The sequence below is a fragment of the Helobdella robusta genome, assembly GCF_000326865.2.
Source record: "Helobdella robusta unplaced genomic scaffold HELROscaffold_61, whole genome shotgun sequence".
In the NCBI taxonomy this organism is placed as follows: Eukaryota; Metazoa; Annelida; class Clitellata; order Rhynchobdellida; family Glossiphoniidae; genus Helobdella; species Helobdella robusta.
In genome coordinates this window covers 941770-963255 of record NW_008705338.1, presented here as the reverse complement: position 1 = coordinate 963255, position 21486 = coordinate 941770, and the positions used below count along the sequence as shown (strand labels likewise).

General features: G+C 31.2%; 3 protein-coding genes across 3 annotated transcripts; 1 reads left to right on the top strand and 2 right to left on the bottom strand.

The window, feature by feature from the left end:
* Positions 1–596: 596 nt before the first annotated feature.
* HELRODRAFT_180447 (hypothetical protein) lies at positions 597–1053 on the bottom strand (the record flags this gene model as incomplete). Its single annotated transcript, XM_009029739.1, has 2 exons — positions 597–718; positions 846–1053. The coding sequence occupies 2 exons, from the start codon at positions 1051–1053 to the stop codon at positions 597–599; spliced, it is 330 nt and encodes a 109-aa protein (XP_009027987.1).
* A 1153-nt stretch (positions 1054–2206) lies between these two features.
* On the top strand, positions 2207–5336 carry HELRODRAFT_180446 (hypothetical protein; the record flags this gene model as incomplete). The annotated part of the gene is made up of 2 exons (XM_009029738.1): positions 2207–2602; positions 5148–5336. 2 exons carry the CDS (start codon positions 2207–2209, stop codon positions 5334–5336), a joined length of 585 nt encoding a protein of 194 aa, XP_009027986.1.
* Positions 5337–5502: 166 nt separating this feature from the next.
* HELRODRAFT_180445 (hypothetical protein) lies at positions 5503–17342 on the bottom strand (the record flags this gene model as incomplete). Its single annotated transcript, XM_009029737.1, has 22 exons — positions 5503–5661; positions 5725–5915; positions 5973–6224; positions 6728–6761; positions 8936–9067; positions 9305–9438; positions 9968–10084; positions 10251–10496; positions 10629–10841; positions 10892–11020; positions 11079–11213; positions 12507–12660; positions 12734–12882; positions 12958–13078; positions 13695–13810; positions 14410–14514; positions 14607–14709; positions 15022–15155; positions 15901–16017; positions 16362–16610; positions 17065–17193; positions 17255–17342. 22 exons carry the CDS (start codon positions 17340–17342, stop codon positions 5503–5505), a joined length of 3207 nt encoding a protein of 1068 aa, XP_009027985.1.
* Between the last annotated feature and the right edge of the window lie 4144 nt (positions 17343–21486).

The window sequence follows — 21486 nt, the reverse complement described above, 5'->3', positions numbered from 1 at the left end:
GTTTGTATTATTGTTATTACTTCTGGATTGCAAGATAACTTATAATGCAATCGATCGAATGTTTTCAAGTTGATGCTGTGCTCGAATGCTGTAGCCCATTTCCTGATTTAAAATCGCATGTGGTTCAGCGTTGACACCCACGTGGCCACAAATAAGAGAGTATTTTTATAACATCTAACTAAATTAACTAAAAATTGAACATTTATTCGCAAAATTCATCCAACTTAACTAAAATGTAATAACAAACAAAATGAACAAAAATAATTAGTTAACGAAATACAAAGCCAAAACAATTGAAAAATAAAAGTTTTCGTGTCAACAGGACCTCGCAAGTCACTTACTATCAATCACATGAACCAGCCAAGGAAGAGCATAAAGAAGCTGAAATATTTAAACAAATTTAAAATTATTCGCTTATAAAACTACTGAAATGCTAAAAAATATTTTCTAAAAAAAATTTTTTTCAAAATTATTGCTATAATAAATGAGGTCTGAACAGTTTAAAATTATTCAAAAATGAATGAAAGCTCGGATAAAAATTATTTAAACAATAATTTATTAAATTATTTAAGAAATAATTAAAGCGATCTATATTCCTACCACATGGCAAAAACTGTGAGTATGATGAAGCAACATGTAGCCAACATAAGAAGATAGTATAACTCATCCCCGAATTGTTCATCCTTCAACTTCCAACTTTTTAGAACCACTTCCTCTGCTGTATGGAGGTACGAAATTCATTATACTTATATCATTTCATATTAAGAGATAAATATACAGATTCTCAAATCAAACATTTTCTTTCTAAAAAAAATATGCATTTATAAACGCGCGAACGTTTCTACCGTTGAAACAATGTGAACTGTTTTCAGTCGCTTCAGATTTCTGTGGGCACTTCTTGCATGACGTTGATCCGAATTTGTCCTGGTAGGTGTTGTTTGGGCAGGGCAAGCATTCCTTTGATTGGCTGTCCTCTGAATAGTACCCGACCTCGCAAGGAGCTAGAGTGGGTAAATAAAAGTCACGCTTAATACAAATATTATAGCTTTTCATTTGGTATCTTGTATGAACTTTCTGCTCCAGCTTGTTAATGAAAAGAAATTAAATTATTTTCTAATCAATTTTTATTCTGCAATGTCTTTTTTTCAAAATATTCATTCAATAAAATACAGCATAAAACACCTGGATGTATAAAAATATCAGTTAGCTGCCGATGTATAATAATAATTTAGAAAGGAATAGAAACAATAATCATTATTTATTAATCTTTTTAATATCCCATCGGACATGCGCACCACAAGTTTAATTAGAACCCAGTAACTGCTGCAACAAGACGAGAGTTTTGCCGCTACGCCATATGTTGCCGAAATGAAACGAATTGAATGGTTAAATTAACTTTGTAGTTCTTACTGCAAAACATTTCAAAGTTTAGGAAAAAGCCAGGAGAGCATCGAAAAGTTGGAATAAGTTCCGTAGTGGCATCAAACTTTGGGAGATAAATGACAGGGTGGCTGTTGAATTTTGCTTTCAATACTTCCTCCAGAGTTTTGGAGGGTGTTAGCTTCTTTTTGAAGAAAATTGAAATAATTAAAATTTAAAAAATTAATTTAAGATTATGACTGTTTCAAATTCAACAACTGCGGATAAATGATAAACTGCAAGTGAAATTTCTGATTGAAAATTTAAAACAAATAGATAGAATAGTTTGGAATGAATTCAAATAACGATTATTATGTTTTTATTTTATTTATTTAAAAAATAAAATATGTATAAAAAGATTTTTTAAAAAGATTTTATTTTTGCCTGAATTTTTTTAAATTAATCTACGTTATTTGACCGTGAACGTTGACCGTGGAACCAGGCCCGGTTCTTCCATTAGGCAAACTAGGCAGCTGCCTAGGGCCGCCGATTTTAGGGGCCGCCAATTTTGCAAAATAACTTAAATAAGCATCAAAAAATATTTATGGAAATTTAAAAAAAAATGAAACAACGTCGTTTTATAAATATATTTAATAATTCTTCAGCTTATTCGATAGATGGCAGTATTGTATTTTAGACTGTAGTTAACTTTTAATCATTCGTTTTTACGGAAGTATATATAAACATGTGTTCATTTTAATCTAGACCAGGCTACCATTTTCAAATTTTATAATTTTTTATTTCCTTATTTTTAATGAATAATTAAAATTTAAAATTTGATTTAACCATGTCAGCTATAAAAGGAAGTAAAAACGATTCTGGTGCTGAAAAACGAAAACGGAAAAAAGCTCAAGAAGAACGATTAGAATCACAAAAAGGTTCTATTTTTAAATATTTAAAGCAGGATGATTTAGCAGTAATAGATGATGCCGAAGCCACTCAGATGGAAGAGAAAACCGAAAGTATGGAAATTGGTCAGATGATTGCATTAGATCATATTCCCAATATTTCATCTAATTTAACAAGTACAAAAGAACAAGAACCAGTTGAGGACAATGAAATTGAAATTACTGCAAAAGAGGAAATTGAATCATTTCAGGATGATAACATTGAAACTGTTGATTGGAGTGATATTGGTTGTTGGCCAATAAATATTGAAAACTCTCAACAACGTGATTTTCTGGTTAAAAAAGGACCTATGAGAATTATTGATCACATTTTTCCATTAACAAATAATAGGCGTTTTTCAGCAATACATTACAAGAGAAAACTTTCGAATTGTGAAACAATTGACAGGCGATGGTTAATTTATTCGATTCTTACAGACAAAGCATTTTGCTTTTGTTGTAAATTATTTTCAAATTCTGTGAATATATTTTCAATGGGTGGTTATAATGATTGGAAAAATTTTACAGCTATGGTAAGTAGTCATGAAACATCTTCTAGTCACATAAACTCTCAAAAAAACTGGATTGAATTGGAAAACCGACTAAATTCAAATCAGATGATTGACCTACAAACACAAAAAGTATTAAATTCTGAGAAACTGCGTTGGCGTGGCGTACTTGAACGACTTATCGAAATAATCCAATTTTTGGCTCAAAGAAATTTGGCATTTCGAGGAACTGATGAAAAATTGAACACACGAAATAATGGGAACTTCTTAGGATTAGTTCAATTGATAGCCAAGTTTGATCCTGTTCTACTCGAACATTGTCGTCGAATTAACAATAACGAGACTAATGAACATTATTTAGGCAAAACCATACAAAATGAATTAATACAATTAATTAGTAGCAAAATTTTGAAAGAAATAATGCTTAGGATTACAAACTCAAAATACTACTCAATCATATTGGATTGCACACCAGATATCAGCCATCAAGAACAAATGACAGTAATACTTCGATTCGTCGAAATAAAAGACAACACTGTTAATATCGTTGAACGTTTTGTAGGATTTTTGCAAGTTCAAGAAAGTACTGGAATAGGATTAACAGAAGCTATACTACAAAAACTCAGTAATTTAGGATTATCAATTTCTGATTGTCGTGGCCAAGGATATGACAATGGTGCAAATATGAAAGGTTGCAACAAAGGAGTTCAGGCCAGAATTTTAGAAATTAATAAAAGAGCTTTCTTTGTACCATGTGGTTGTCACAGCCTAAACTTGTTGCTTTCAGATATGGCTAATTCATCTGTAGTCGCAAAAGAATTTTTTGGAATTGTTCAGCAAATTTACGTTTTGTTTTCTGCATCAGTTCAAAGATGGCAAATACTAAAAAATCATGTAAAAAATCTTACAGTTAAACCATTATCTGATACTAGATGGGAATGTAAAGTGGACAGTGTTAAAGCAATTCGTTATCAAATAGGTGATATCTATGATGCATTGGTTGAAATTTCTGAAACCACAAATGATCCAAAATGTCGGACGGAAGCCATTTCTCTTACAAAAGCAATTCGAAATTTTACTTTTTTAGTTACTTTGTGTGTTTGGTATGACATTTTATCACAAGTGAATGTATTAAGCAAAATCATGCAAAGTGATAAAATGGAAATAGACAATTGTTTGAAATTATTAAAAAAAGTAAATAAGTTTCTTATAGAATTCAAAGAAATCGGTTTCCATGGTTCAAAAATAGCAGCAAAAGAATTAGCAGAAGAATTAGAAATGTCTACAGAAGAAACCATGTTTCCTCCAGCTGTGTCGATTCGAAGAAAACGAACCAAAAAATATTTTTCTTATGAAGCTGAAGATGAGTCAATACATGATCCAGAAGAAAAATTTAGAATCGGTTTTTTTAACGTATTGATGGATCAAGCAATAATGCCTTTAAACGATCGTTTTGAACAGTTGACAAATTATCAATCATCTTTTGGTTTTTTATTTAATATTTCGGACTTAAAATATTGCTCTGATGAAAATCTGCGAGAGCACTGCAAAAAGCTAAGTTTGATACTTTCTGCTTCAGTGTCCGATGATTCGCATCAGCTTGAAACTCAATCCGAATCTGACATTGAAGAACTTAATTTATTTACTGAACTGAAATCATTTGCACATGTGTCACCAGATAACGGTACTCCTCTTGAAGTTATAAGGTTCATATATGACAGCAGATTGCAAGACGTGTTTCCAAATGTTACGACTGCTTTGCGAATTTTATTAACAGTACCTATAACGGTGGCATCAGCCGAACGCAGTTGTTCCAAATTAAAACTAATCAAGACATACTTACGTTCAACAATGACACAAAATAGACTTGTTGGATTAGCACAAATTTTTATCGAAAATGATATTGCTTCTGAACTCGACTATTCAGCATTAATTGACGATTTTGCAAACATGAAAGCCAGAAAAGTCAAATTCAAATAAAGCAAAAATGAATATTGTAATTTATTCAGATGATCATTCGGTGCACTGAAACTGAATAATTATATTTTACTAGCTAGTAGCTACTATAATTACTTTTTACTTTTATGTTGGGCAGTTCTCAGAAAATGGCATTAATAATAAAATTTGACATACAATTTTTAATTCAATTCAAAGTTCTAAAATCTAAAGTATTTAATAATTTGAATTCTATTTTTAAAATATGGAAAAATATTTTTTATAAAAATTGTAAGAACCTATCCAATAAACTAGGTAAAATATGGGTGGATAAAATATAGCTTCAAAAATAATATTATATATTATGTAATATCAATACGTATATAAAAAAAACTAGAAAAAAAACAAAAACAAAAAAACGAAAATAAGTTTTTCCTCCAAGTCACTGACATTGATATATCATATATCATATATCGGTAGAGTAGCCAACACCATAGATGTAGCTCTGCCTAGGGCCGCCAAATGTCTGGAACCGGGCCTGCGTGGAACACTTGGTTCCTTATGGAGATTGCATGAAAAAATATAATAAATGTGTCAATGCTGCACTTGAGAATGAAAAAAATAGAGCCAGTGTTAGAATTTCAAGGGTACAAGTCTGGATTTTAGTGTGAGCCAGTGCAAAAATGACAAAAATTGTTTTTCAAGTTTTCAACGTTTTTAAATATTTATTAAACAATGTTCAAATTATATTTTCACATTTGCTTAATAATAAACAAAACAGAATCACATACTTTGGCTTTAAAAATTTGAAGCATATTATACAAAGAACAGTTTGTGCCACAGAGTTTCTCAAAATAAGGTTTGACTACGTTAGTCGCACTAATACTTGCATCAATCATCCTTTTGGAGTTCTGATGAATTTTTAAAAAAAAATTGCTCATTACGATGAAAAAAGATTAAATTGTAAAGCAAACTTTAAAGATGTTTCTTTTTTCTATTTTATCTCCAACACATTCTTGCTGAAACTTGTAGGGGCAGTCACTTTTAAATAATCTACAGACGTCGTCCTTTATTATTATCTCGGCAAGATTAAATTCTTTTTCTGAACAGCTTGCCACGGAAAAATTGAAAACGATAACGTGTTCCATTTGAGCAATTGAAAACACTACAAAAATAATTCAGATGTTGAAAATTTTCAAAATATTCAACAGCAAAATCCAACCTGAAACTTTGTACTGAATACGATGGTGTCTGAGGTACGCGGTATCAGAACAATAATAATTGTTTGACATGTTACTGATCGCATTTTCAAACAATAGCACGGTACGTTGTTTATTCAATGTTACTTTTGCTTCGCCAATAGAATAATTCATGACAGGGTCCCCATTCACATAAGTCCAATAAAAATCACCCACCGTACTGTATTCGTTTGTGAAGCAAGTCAACCTCAAATTCTGACCCTCACGTATGTGCACTGGAAAAGTTATTTTTGTTCACTAGTTAACAATTAAAAAGTATTATAAATATATTATAGAAAATTTACCAATTTTATTCCTGTTATCGCTTCCTTGTATTGTGAAGGTTATTTGATCCTCCAAAGTAGGTATAGAAGGCAGATTCACTTTGGGTTGCACTGTTTTTAAATAAAATGTTGTTAAGAAGTGCCGAATAATTTGGAGATGTTCAACTTATTAATAATTCATAAACTCATAGTGGAGGCTTTTAATGTTTTTGAGGTTCATTAACAAAATGAAAAGTATTCCAAGGATAAGAAATTTTAATAAAACTATGAACATATTTTGACGTAAGAAGCAAACAATACAACAATTCGCTTCCCATTTTCTCTAGCGAAATGATGGTGTTACTAGTTTGTTGAAAAATAATTAAGAGCAATTGGTAGTCTCAAAATCTTAAAAAGTTGACCATGATCATTGAATAGTTATAATCACTGAAGCTACATCTCAAAATTCATCGAACCTGTTAACACCGAACTTTTCCAGAGACAATATACCTACAATGAGAATGTACGTAAAGAAAGATAAAATCGGATAATAAATCGAAAATAGTTTTACGAGACATCATTGTATACAAACACACTATAGGAGTCTATAATGAAACAAATTTGATAAAAGATTTATCTCCTTTGGTTTTAGTGGAGTGGTCGTGCCTAGTCATTTTCAAATAGATAATTCAAATCATTAAGATATTAGCATAGTTGAAGACAAATTGACATTTGACAATGATTATGAATCGAGTATGCACTGCACAACAAAGTTAAATTAGCCTGTTAAAAGACAGATATTAAATTTTAAAATTTCATTCAATCCTGTTTTGAAACTTTCATTAGCGCATCAATGAGGGGGAAGGGGGGCCATGGCTGCCCCTTTTTGAGCAACGTTGTTCCACGTTTTGAGCAACGTTGTTAGTAAGCTGGTAGTTTGTTACTATACTCATGTAGTACTTAATCTCCTAAACCTGAAAACGTTTGATTCGGTTATAGAAATTCCGACGTCTTAGTTATATAGTATCTTGAATCAACCGGAGAGTTATTATTATGAACAACGTACCATAGATCGAAAAGCAACAATTGCTTGCATTCAAATATAAAAGAGTGAGGAAAAACATAAAAATGACATGAGGCTAGCTAAAGATATATGTTTATATGTATTGTCGGAAATTTTCAAAGCACAACTGATGGTGAGGTAATCTCTTCCTCTATCTTTCTCAGGGAATTTTTGTATGGTCCGACAATAATTTTTGTGTATATTTTTATCGTGAGTTCGACTAGTCCTGTGTGGCACTGGGCTTTTCGAATTATATGATTTTACTGAGTAACACACGAACGCGTAAAAATATTCGATAACAATTTTATTTATCGACGGAAGTAAATGAAAAGGAATTGAACTAAATGAACTCTATAATAACGTAAAATGTCAATGAACAAACTGGAATACAGAAATTAGAACTTTTTCTCGTTGGATCTTCGACTTGGGATATGTTTCTTGCCGTTTAATCGTACAACCTCGACGTGTGTAACCGATGGTGGTGTCGATACAACTCCAAGAAATCAATAAAATGAATGCGGGAAAAATCACAAAAATCGGAGCCTACGGAAATTGCAAGCTGCGTGTGAAACTATACCGATGAGTATAGAATCCAGCAAAGAACCCTAGGTCCACAAATAGCACAAGAAACAAAACAACGAGGCAGATTCGTTTCCACAGAATCCAAGGCCAGTTTTCACTGGGCCTGTCAGTCAGTCGGTCGGCTTTCGCACAACCCTGGCCTGTTTTCACTGGGCCGTCAAGTCTGGTTGACTTTCACACAACCAACACAAAACAACAAGTGTCAGAACAACAACGGAAAAAAATTGTGTGACTTTAGTACTTTAGTATGCCAATGAGCATCCAAATCCACTTTTTGAGAAATTAAGACGTTTCTGAAACTATGCCAATGAGCATCGAATCACGAATTAAGTCTGTTAGGGACCAGAATAGGCACCGATTACTCGAAGCTGCCTAACTAGTCAACCCAGTTCCAATTCTCTCCTTCCTCCACCCTTATCAAAGCAAAATTAAATTTTGTTTCGGGTGTTTTTAAACATAAAAATTTCCAAGGTATGTCCAATTAATCAAAAAAAAAACTACTAATTAAATTTTAAAATAATTTGTAATAATTTGTGACGTCATCTAAATTGCAAAACAAAAAAAATCGTCTTGTCACCTATCGAGTAAATTAACTTGCACCATGCCCCCTATCGAGTGAATAAATTTTGCGTTTAAAACTTTGAAGTATTTTTAGTCAGTATTATTTCATAATTCTGACAGTATATATTAAAAAAACTGTAAACGTCAAAGGATGGAAAAAATATTCCTATCAGAGGATAGAGCAAAAGGTTTCTAGTAAATAGAGGTAAAAAAGGCAAATAAATATAGACCTTATGGTAGGGTATTAAAGACATAGAATGTTTAGCCGAGAAAATATTAAACTGCCGAAAAATAATTTACTTGGCGTTTATGAGCTAAATTTCAAATTTCACGTAAACCTTCAACACGCATTCTTATCTTACATATCAGACGTAAAAATTTTAAGTTTCCGACCGAAATATATAGAAAAAAAACCAAACAATCTTGTCAATACAAATAAATGAATAAAACAAAATGAAGAGAATTATAAACAGCTTACTATTGCAAAGGCTACCCACCCAACCAGACGAACATTCTCCGGATTTGCAGGTTTCAGCATCAGATTCCGATTGATTATTTTTACAAAATCGATACCACTTTGAGGCATCGTTGTAATCAACGCTTGAATCAACTAGGAGATGATAACATTAAAATTCAATTTAGCAACGAAGCAATATCAGTTATATAAAAGAATTACCGTCGTAAACTATGTATGTGTCGTACCATTCTCTGACGCAATAGTCGATTGAAAATTGATCATTCACGACAAATTTGTTGGCGCAGAAGCATTTAATGCCAGCCTGTCTCAACCACACAATAATGGATACATCAATTATATTCACATCAAGTCAAAAAGAAAGTGGTCAACCTTCATTGCAGATAAACCGTACGACTTCGATTTGCAAATATTTGCACATCCTGCTTTCGTTAAGGCATAATGGTCGTGCAAATACTCGTGGCTGACTCGTTTGAAACATCCGTAAATAGAATCTGTATTCAAACCTGTTTTCAAATTCAATTACCTTAACCAGAAAATAATTATAATGAATACTTTCGAAACGTGATCATTCGTTTTAGTAACACATTTCGCAATAAGTCAGTTAATATTGATGGCACGTGAAATTAATATTCAACCAGGAAAAATAATAGTAGTCGCTAACTTTTAGCAAAAAAAGTTTACTAAGGAAAAGTGTTACATTGACTAATTTTGAATGTATTTGAAAAAACATTCATTACGTTGTGGTATTTAAATGAAATTGTTAGGCGAAAAAAGTAAAAAAATTTTGGCAGCAAAACCCAGAATCAGAGTCGGAAGTCAGAAATTTTTCAATAAAGACATCATGGTCAAAAAATTTTATCCAACTCCAAAACCCTGGATGAAACTCATTTTACGTCTCTGTATCCGCTAATACAGATTTTTATATTATAAAAATATTAGGCAAATTAGGAGTAATCAATGAATTCATTAAACTTCGATTTTAACAATTTTTTAGAAAACGGATTATGAGCTAAAACAGTCAAGATTTAGAACCTGGCGAGGATATGACGATATCATCACCTAAGATTTCGCATTTAATAACTGTTACACCACCATGCAGAACTTCAGCGCAGTGCAAGTCTCCGCAATTACCGTTGTTAACATCACAACCTATTCAAATATAATTATGTTACTGGAATATATTTTAGAACATTCCGAAATTTCGCCGTGTAAAATTAAAATTATCAATTATTATTATTATTATAGAATACAAATATTACAAAAAAGTTTCCCAGATTTTGAATTTAAACATTCATATTTGAAATAATTAACGCACCAACGCTATAAACTTCTAACTCAACGACTCCCATGCTTCCAATGAAATTCTTATCTGCCTCTTGTACGATGACAAACTTTGATATCAGTGTAAAATTTTCGCAGACAACCTTCATCTGGTTCACTCCATTGAGAGCTTCAGACGGCCACCTCCCACAAAGGTTAACCTTCTTCCTTATGTCATAGTCAGCTGAAGTGTCAAACGTTCCATTGAGTCTCACAACGAAATTGTCTAACTGATGCATAACTGAGAATTAATAAAAATTACTCATCATTGTGACTAATTATGGTGAATAATTCTAAAAAAATTTACTTAAATAAAAACCTTAAATAACAAATATTTCAACTGTTACAAAATATAAAACTCAATATCGCAAACTTGAATCTGTCTCTGAGAATCTGTTATAAACAATGACATATCCAATGCAATAAGACATTTGAAGGTCAACAGCCATCCAGTTCGATTTCTTGTCATTGATTTGGGCAAATTTAAAGTCATAATAAATCCCATCAGTCAAATATTTAGCTTCGTTTGCTCCATTTACCGAACTCAAAAACGCTGGCTTATGCAGAGCTAGGTTTTCTCTGAAAACTGGAAAATTTAAACGGTTCAGAGTCTAACAGTTTAAAAAAAATCTATACCTTCACACAAGTTAAAGTTGTTTCTAACTGTGCCGGTGGGACAGGCACATTCTGTGTACATTGTATTGTTTACCAAAGATTCAACGCATTTCATTTCAGCACCACAATCTCCATTCCTCACAGTACAATCTAGCAAAAGTTGCAATACGCTAAAATAAGAAATGAAAGACGAAAACTAACAATTCACCTCTTTCTCTACAGTCATATCCTTTCCACCCAGCATCACAACCACTTGCACAAAAATGCATCAACTTGAGTTTTCCAGTTATCGGACAGCGGGAGTAAGAAGACAACCCTCTTTGAAAGTCGTACGTAAAACGAGCTACAATTCAAATCAATCAATCAATTTAAATTTGTAAGCGGCATTTTGCAAAGTTAAACATCGTCATCAATGATTTTTACAGATTGCTTTTGAGATCCGCTCTGAACTTCATAAGTGATGGAGAAGAAGCTAGAGAAAAAGATAGGTAGTTCCAGAGAATGGAACCAGAAAAAGAAAAATCAAATTTTGCGTGAAAGTGTTAAGAAGGAGTGAGAACGAGAAAAAAAGATTTTAAACTGGAGTGTTTATGTTTAAATGTTATATCTGTAAAATACCAAAAAAAAATTGGTAAAAATTTGTACATTGATGTCTAAATTTTAAAAATTATTCTACATTTTAAAAGTAGTCAGTACTAGAGAAGAAGATATGGAGATATACTAAATAAAATATAGGCACGAGCAACTAAGCGAGCAACAGAGTTAAAACTCAATTCAAATCAATCAATTTAATTTTTAAAGCGGCATTTCGCGATAATTGACATCGCTCCTCAGTGAATTTTACAAACAGATCCGCAATGAACTCGTAAATGATGGAAAAATAGTTAGAAGAGAAGGTCAGGAGTTCCAAAAAAAAGGAAAAAACAGATTCAGCATAAAATTATTAGTAGTAAAGTTATTCTGGAGGTTATCCAGAGAGCATCTCTCAGGCATGCTAGCGCAGCTGATTCGTTGATTGATTGTTGTTCATCCAACAATCAATGCCTGCTATAAATTTGTTCATTGATTGTGCCTCAACAAGTTTATTTGGTAATGAGTTCCAAGTATTTGCGACACTATTGAATAAGTAATTCTCTTTGCCATCGACTTAAAAAGAAGTGAGAAAGTGAAAGAATATTCTAAACCGGAGCGAATTCCGGAAACTTTCTATTCCATAGGTAGCCAGCTCAAGAGAACAAAATATAGAGATACGAACACGAGCAACTAGACGAGCAACAGAGTTTAAAACCGCTTAAATGATAGTGTGCAGAATCGAGAAAACCATAGTGGAGCAAGTTGAAATAACAATGAATCTTATATTAAACTAATGAAGTAATAAGCAAAAGTAGAGTAGGATCATCAAGGAAAGGAATAGTAGAACCTCAGTTTAGAGTTGCCCTCAATTTTTATATATTTTAATAACAATCTCTGAATCATTATTGAGTTTATCTTGGGAAACTTATGAACTTGTTTTAATAACAATTCCAATTATTACTGTAAAAATGGAAAACTAGCTAGTAAAAAAACAGGTTTCAATTATTTTCTGAAACCAACAAACAAATGAATGATGACTTGATGATCAAATTAATTTATTTACTTCCAGATAAGACATCATCTGTAGAGTAAGAATCGGAATAACATTTACAAATTTCGTCTTCATCGTTTTTACACGAACGACACGGAATGTTGGAATGACTCAACGACGGCTGAATTATTGCTGCATTTTGAGCACAAGAGCATGTGATTGCATCCTTAATTCAAAGGTAAATTAAATTGATTTAAATCAGTAAAAATAAAAGTTCAGTGTGCAAATCATAAACAAACTTTCATCATGAAATAAGTCAGGCTCATTTCCAAACAGAAATGTGCGCACATCTCGAGAGTATATGGTACATGGAATTCAAGATCATGTTGAGTAGTTGTACTGCCAGCTCGATATGAAACGAACACGTCATGTTTTGTTCGATACCCGTCTACGAATAGAAAGTAAAAATGAAGTCAATTAGAAAGGAAATGAGATAATATTATTTCTGCCAACAAGAGGTTACTTTTATAAATGGAATAATAGATATTTCCACCACAAGCCTCGTTGTTGGGACATGAAGTGTTGCAGTAAGAGGAAGGAACAGCCGATCCCAATCTGTCGTTACAGCTGCATTCTTTGCCTCCCTTAAGTATTAATTATCTAATTATTTAATTAACTAAAGTGAAGATACGCTTTCAAATTTTTTGCAAGACTGATCAATTAGAATCCGTTATCGCCATCATCAACTTGACAATTAAGATGGCAAATCAGATTTGAAAATATTGAAAAAGTTATTGGCAGATGCATAGTGAGATTATTGGATAAACGAAATATAGTGGATGTTGTTGCAGTTGTTGCAGATATAACCATCTTTTCCATTGGCAGTTTTATAAATTCGATTGAACTACAAAAGGTAACTTCAGTTTATATTGCAATAAACAAAATTTAATTACAATTACATCTAATAAGCAGCTAAATAATTATTGTAATAAAGACGCGTACATGTGGCAATGTACTCCGAATAAATTGCAAAAACCATATCATCAACAGGACAAGCAATAAACTATATAAATATTAAAAAATTAGTTTTTTCAATAAATATTTTTCAAAAATTTCATTGTAATTTTTAAAAATAAAAACAATATAATTCAGAATAATATTTAATTTAGGTTAATGTTTAAAAGCAATAAACATTATTATTACGATTAGCAGGGGCTATAATACGTTCAAGTTAACTTCTTATCTAAAATTTAAATTTACTTTCAAAGCCAAGAAATTAGTTTTTTCCTGTCTGCAGAAAGTCAAACATTCCAAAACCGATCCGACATCTTTCGTTTTTACTTTTTCAATGAATTGATAACATCCAATGTAGGACACTAAATGGTGAAAACAACAATAAAGTTTTATAAAGTACTTTGCCTTGAAAATATTTTCTAAATTTTAAAAACGTAAACAGAGTAGGCTTGAATCAACCAGGTATCGTAATAACGACCACTTCTGTAAAACGTGGGAGGTGCCAAGTTTTGGTGAGGGTGACGTTACAAAATGTACATTAAGATAAAAAAAACTCTTCTATATTGCTATTGAGTATTTTAAATGATTCGTTTCTTCTTCGACAATCGCTTTTTAAAAATCGCTGTAGTTAATAAATAAATTGGAAGACAAAAGTCATTGTTGGTCCTTACTCTCAATAAGAGTAGGAAATTTTACAAAGTTCGTGCTCTGGTTTGGTTTGACAATGAGCACACTTAATCAATAATTTAATAAAACACTCTATTGCTCACTTTGTTGCAATAACAAAAATGCAAATAATGTTGCAAGTTTCTGGCAAAAGAAATACAAAATTTAAAAGAAGAAAAAGGCTTAATTTAAAAAAAAAATAATTTATCAAACGTTTTTTACAATAGAAAATTGAGTTAATATTAAAGATGCTTCAAAAAATATTCACCTCTGCAAAAAGTTTCCCCCCAGGCACCTGAACACTTCCCAGATTTACAATATTCCTTATCTGCTTCTTCTGGATCATTCTTACAAAAGTGATACCACTTACTTGCATCTTTATAATTGACACTCGATTGAGCTACAAAATGAACGATGTTTTTAATGCTTGAATGAGACAGTCAATCAATCAAATTTATTATGTATTGTATTTGATTTGTCTGATCAATTTACCGTCATATACTATGAAAGAATCGTGATATTCCTGCATGCAGCGATTGATTGACACCTGATCACTCGCATAAACTTTGTTTCCACAGAAGCATTTTAAGCCAGCCTGAATCAACAGAAGCAAACTTAAAATTAATCATTAATTTTAATGTTTTTGGTGAGTGAATTTTCAGTCTCAGTTCCGACTATATTGTTACCGTTTGGTATATAACAGTATTATGATACGATATGATATGATGTGTGTTTGTGTGTGTGTGAATGAACGTGAGTTTATGTGTATGTATTTATTTGACATTTCTGGTACATTCATAGTTAGAATTTTTTTATTTAAGGGTGGCCTATACACAAGTTTATCTTTTTTGGTCATTCTTCAAACAAAAAACAAGTGGATGAATATGACAAAACGCTGTACATCCACCTTTATTGCCGCTACTTTGTACGATTTTTTTTTACACAAGCTTCCACATGCTTTTGTAGATATTACGTCATCGTGTAGTTCAAATTCGAGTTGAACTCTTCTGAAGCATCCATAGGTTGATTGGCCATTGGAATCTTTTGATTTATAAATAAATGCTTTATAATATCAGTCTGGTTCTCGAAAAATAATTTTAATCTAGTTTAACTAAAATTTTCAACCCAATGTTTTCATATAAATTTTATTGGATATATTGAAGAATAATTTTTATGCTTCTGGTATCGATGAACTTATTTCATGAAAGTGGATTAAATTTTTTTATTTTGATTGAATATTTTTAATAAAATATCTTTTGTTTGCAAATATGCAGTACAAAACACGCATTATTTTGTAGAATGAACGTTTTTTCTAGAGAACATGAAAAAGAGTTTAAATATGAAAATTCATGCGTATCTTAAGCAAATAGTAAAAATAACGTCAACTACAACAACTTGCCAAAATAATAAAAAATATCGTTAAATGATTTCTGAGTAGTTTAAATGTGTGGTCGATTGATCTGATGCTGATCTCTTTGGCAATTTAATTAGGTAATTTTTTTAATTTCCTGTAAATTTAGCTGCAAAAAGTTTTATTTGTTTACAAATGTAATTTTAACGCTATGAAACATTCAATTTAATTCCGCAGCAAAGAATATTTATTTTTTTCTGCTTCTTACTTATGCAAAATACCTAAATTTCGGCGGCAGCATTTACAAGAAGTATTTTTAATTGTTCTTGAAAGGTTATATAAATTTGTAATTAATTACTATTTAAATAAATATAAATAAGTAATTTTGAATAATAAAAATATGAAATTAAGCTTAAAACACTGTATCATCTGAACCTGGGGCGGGTATGAAAATTTCCTTTTTAAAATCTTCACATTTGATAACTGATACATTATCATACAGAACTTCAGTGCAACGCATTTCACCACAGTTTCCATTGTTAATATAGCAATCTTTAGAGCATGAATTGTATATATGTATTGATTATTTAATATTAATGTAACTAAAAATTGCTTTAGAATTTTATGAGTAACAAGTAACAACGTATGAACATTGCTAGAGTTTGATATAATGTAAAGGATTCATACAGTCTTTATGCTTCTCTGCTCATTTTTGTGACTTTTATTTGTATCTGTTATTCGACGATTAAATGCTTCAAAATGTTCATGCCAATTTATATTTTAGTTCTATTTATGTGTGCAGACGAACGTGTATGTGAAAATTTGATTTTTTTTAATAAAATAAATTATTGATTTTTATTTTTTGCTCATCCACTCGTTAAATATAAAAAACGCACCAGCGCTATAAACTTCCACTTCCATACTTGCTACGTCACCAAGATGGAAATTTTCATCTGATTGTTGAATGATCACAAACCTTGATATCAGAGTGAAATTCACGCAAACAACTTCCATCGGTTTCCACGGACCATATACTGTCGCACCCCACCTCCCACAATGTTTAACCTTTTTTCTTATATCATAATCAGCTGATGTATCAAACGTTTCATTCAGTCTAACAACAAAATTGGTTATGCTAGAACTAGCTGTACGGTAATAAATCAAGCTTTTAAAAACTATTGAAATTGATTTAAACCACTTAAACATTCATTATTTGTTACATGAAAAAATTAGAAGTACAATAAATAAATAACATTTCAAAAATTCCGCATAACAATTAAGAAACATTTTATTGATAAATCTAGTTTCTCGCAATGAATATCATCAACTTCACCAACAAATATAGTCGCTTAGTCTAGTGTAGAGAACAACCAATCCAACGCAATAAACATTTTGGAGATCAACAGCCATCCAGTTCGATATGTTATCATGAACTTCGGCAAAATACCACTCATTATAAATGCCATCCGTTAAATATTTGGCTTCATGTTTTTCATGTACCGAACTCAAATACGGAGGTTTGTGCAAAGCTAAATTTTTTCTGGGCACTAAAAATAATTACTTGATTCAAACGCTGAAATGGTAAATATAATAGCTCACCTTGGCAATCATCATAATTGTTTCTAACTGTGCCGGTAGGGCAAACACATTCTGTGTATTTCTTATTGTTTACAAAAGATTCAATGCATTTCTTATCTTTACCACAAGCTCCGTTCTTCTTTGAACAATCTAATATAACGATTTTAGCGCGTCAAAATAAAGATGAAAAACGAAAGAACACTTTCTTTACCTCTATCTTGGCAAGTCTCTCCTTTCCATTCGATATCACATTTTACACATTTCACAATTTTATAATTCGCGCCAATACAACGTGACATTCGAGACCTTCCTCTTTGAAAATCGCTTGTAAAACGCGCTTGAATAAAAATAAATTAATCAATTAATAATAGACATCGTTCGGTTCAGTGCGTCAAGAAGTTTCAACGTTCAGCCGGTTTTAGCCGGATTTACAAACACAAGTTCGGTCGCAGTCAAAGCTAGATTTGTGCACTGATACATTTGCTGCCATAACTTGTGACTATTGCATCTCTATCTCGCCTTATTTTATAAATTATAGTTTTTAAATATTGTTATATATTATAGTTTGTATATATTGTTTCCGCATGATTCATTATATACTTCGCTGCCATTTTGTCGTAAATGTATAACGTATGTATAACGCTATGTCTAAGTTTTCGTTATCGGAAGCCAGCAAAATGGTAGCAGATAAAGTGATTTAAAAAATTTAGAGAAGGATTCATTTCAATTTCTTGTGAATGACGTCAGTCCCTCAATGCTTTTATTACTTGGAGTTTGTCTAGTAATACAGAGAAAATAGCAAGAGGACATTTTCTAATAAATTTAGGTAAAGAAATTGCACCAGAAAAGTCAATAACTGATGCTTCTATGCCATCCCTGCATCCACCTAATAAAAGAAATGTTATTCGTGTGAAGGGAAGACGAAATACAGAAAAAAAAAACATGGGCAATATGTAAAAGAATGTCTGTTGTCTACAACTCGTGATAATTGTCATCAATATTTGTAAATTATGTAAAAAAATCAAGTTGTTTCTTAAATTTGAAAACTTAACAGTTTAATCTTTTTTGTACAGTTATGTTGGTCATAAGAAATGAATGTAAATATTTCTGGGTGAGTTTTTTCAACGTAAAACTAAAAGGGATCAAAAGGGACCTCAATGGTGATTAATTAGTGTCATAAAAAATGCTGGAACTTCTAGAATTTAAATCTTGTGCCACATAAATTTTATTATCTAAATCCCGCGACATACACACGCATGGCAAATGACATTCTTTGGTTAGGACAGATAGTATTGTTCTTTAGTAATAGTGCACTTGAAAATATAAATTTCAGTTAGGGAATGCAAATAGATATTTTCCCAGAGCACATTTTATGGTCCCTACTCCGTATTGCACACCTTAAACTTTATATGAACAAAAATTCTGCATTGAAAAATTACAAAATATTTATTAGAAATGATTTAATTTTTAAAATATTAAAGATGAAAAAAATGTGAAAAATTTGTGATATTGAAAAATTTTTAATTCTAAGAATTCTAAATGATACTTTACTTATTAGCATCGATAACGCCTCCGGGTAAATATTGTATCTAATATCACCTACACACTGACATTCACCTTTCGGATTACTCTACAATGAAAAAAAAAAATTTTGTTGAACCAGTTGTTTAACAACTTTACAAGAGCAACTTTACCCAAAAAAGTGGATAGTTTAGTTCCATACACAAAAATATACACTTTTGATAGGCATCAAAAGTGTATATTGGCCGAGGCATTTTGATTGCTTCGGCATACCGGTCTAAAAAAAATAAAGGTAACATTTTAAATTTAAAAAATATGAAAAAATATTCTTGCCAATAAAAAAATCTAAACCATCATAAATGGAGTAGTATATTTTTCCGCCGCACGCATCATTGTTGGAGCATGAAGTGTTACAGTAAGAGGAAGGAACAGCTAATCCTAATCTGTCGTTACAGTTGCATTCTTTGCCACCCTTACATTATTTTATTTAGTGAGTTCGAAATGTAATACATATAATTTAGAAAAAATGTTTAAATATAATTAAACAATGAGTAAAACAACACAACTAATACGAATTTTAACGACAACGTGAAAGGCATAAAAAAACTGCACCAAAACATAAAGAATCATTGCAATTGAGACTCGTTCATTTTGAAATAGAGCGGTTCTTATCACGGTGTCGAATTTAAAATACCCGACTCCAGCTCCAAATGAATTATACATTTTGAATAAAATTTCTTTAGAACACAAATAATGAATAATTAAACAGAAAAAATTAATAAATTTTTCATTTTATTTAAAGTTAAATTTGCGAGTTTAAAAAAAATTTATTTAAAGTTTGGATTCTAAATCAGTTTATCTTTTCAATGAACAAATTTTGTCCAAACTCCGAAAGCCAGAGATCGAATTTGATTTAAAATAGATAGAGCTTTGTTTTTTTAATTTGTTTACTTGCCAATAGGAAAAAATTTATGAAAGTTGATACAGAAAATAACTTTTGTGAACATAACATAACATCTCTTACTTTTAAAGAAATGTATCTGGTGGTTTCTTCTTTACAAAATGAAGAACACTCTGAAATGGAGCCAACGTCTTTTGTCTTAACTGCTTCAATAAACTGGTAGCAACCAACATAGTCCGCTAAAGGATTTTTCAAGTAATACAATTGCATCATTTTAAATTATTATCAGCTAACATTTTGAATGTTTAAAGGAATTATAGACAAATATTTGGAAACAGTAATTCTTAGATAAAAATTAAAATTGAAGTTATTCCATCAATATAAGACTGACTGATCGAAAAAATGACAACACTAGACCAAGAAATTGACTAACCACTAAAAGTTATGTTAGCCAATCGGCGCAAAGTTATGAATGATTTTCTAACAAAGCAATAATAGTATAAAGCAAAGTTGTTGGAAAACAATTTATGCTGGGCAAAAAAATTTCAGAAATTGTTATCAAACATATCCGAGAAATGTTCTAAGTTAGTTTTGATATAAGATTTTTAACGAACATGAGTTGAAACAAATAATGACTTTGAGAATGTACGCAAAAAAAGATAAAATCGGATAATAAATCGAAAAAAGTTTTACGAGACATCATTGTATACAAACACACTATAGGAGTCTATAATGTAACAAACTTGATAAAAGATTCATCTTCTTTGGTTTTGGTATAGACGACGTAACGGGCAATGTGCCTAGCCATTTTCAAATAGATAATTCAAATCATTAAGATATTAGCATAGTTGAAGACTAATTGACATTTGACAATGATTATGAATCGAGTATGCACATGCACAACAAAGTTAAATTAGCCTGTTAAAAGACAGATATTAAATTTTAAAATTTCATTCAATCCTGTTTTGAAACTTTCATTAGCGCATCAATGAGGGGGAAGGGAGGCCATGGCTGCCCCTTTTTGAGCAACGTTGTTCCCCGTTTTGAGCAACGTTGTTAGTAAGCTGGTAGTTTGTTACTATACTCATATAGTACTTAATCTCCTAAACCTGAAAACGTTTGATTCGGTTATAGAAATTCCGACGTCTTAGTTATATAGTATCTTGAATCAACCGGAGAGTTATTATTATGAACAACGTACCATAGATCGAAAAGTAACAATTGCTTGCATTCAAATAGTGGTCGTGCCTAGTCATTTTCAAATAGATAATTCAAATCATTAAGATATTAGCATAGTTGAAGACTAATTGACATTTGATAATGATTTTGAATCGAGTATACACATGCACAATATAGTTAAATTAGCCTGTTAAAAGACAGGTATCAAATTTTAAAATTTCATTCAATCCTGTTTTGAAACATTCATTAGACAAAAATTAAAATGCTTCAACAAAACATTCACCTCTGCAAAAAGTTCAGTTTTTATGACTAATTCAAAACTTATATGTGTAAGATATGAAATAATTATATTTTTGAAAAAATATTAATTAGACTAGATAATACTAAAGTTACCAAACTCTACCTTCTGAGGCTGCTAAAAATAATTAAATTTCGAATTAAGAAAAATAATTAGTTAATGAATAAATCAAGGTGATGACAACACACCAACACATGAAAATAACGGTAGAAGCAAATATTGCTTATTGCTTGACTGAAAATGTCTGCCTTACACTAAAGGGAAACTAAAAGGAGAAAAGGAAAAGGAAAAGAGTTGGGAAATGAAAAAGGTGCTAAAACATGCTTGGAACACATTATCCATTATATAATACATTATCAAACCGTCTATGTAGCATTTATGCAATTTATACAATTGATAACGTGCGAAATTAAAAGCAATCTCATCTCATTGCTCTAAATTTAGGAGATATGATTTTATTATAGGAGAAGTTGGTAAAATGTTTCAAGAGGTACCGACAAAGAAATAAATAGCCTTACTACAATATATGTCGTAATGCTTCCAG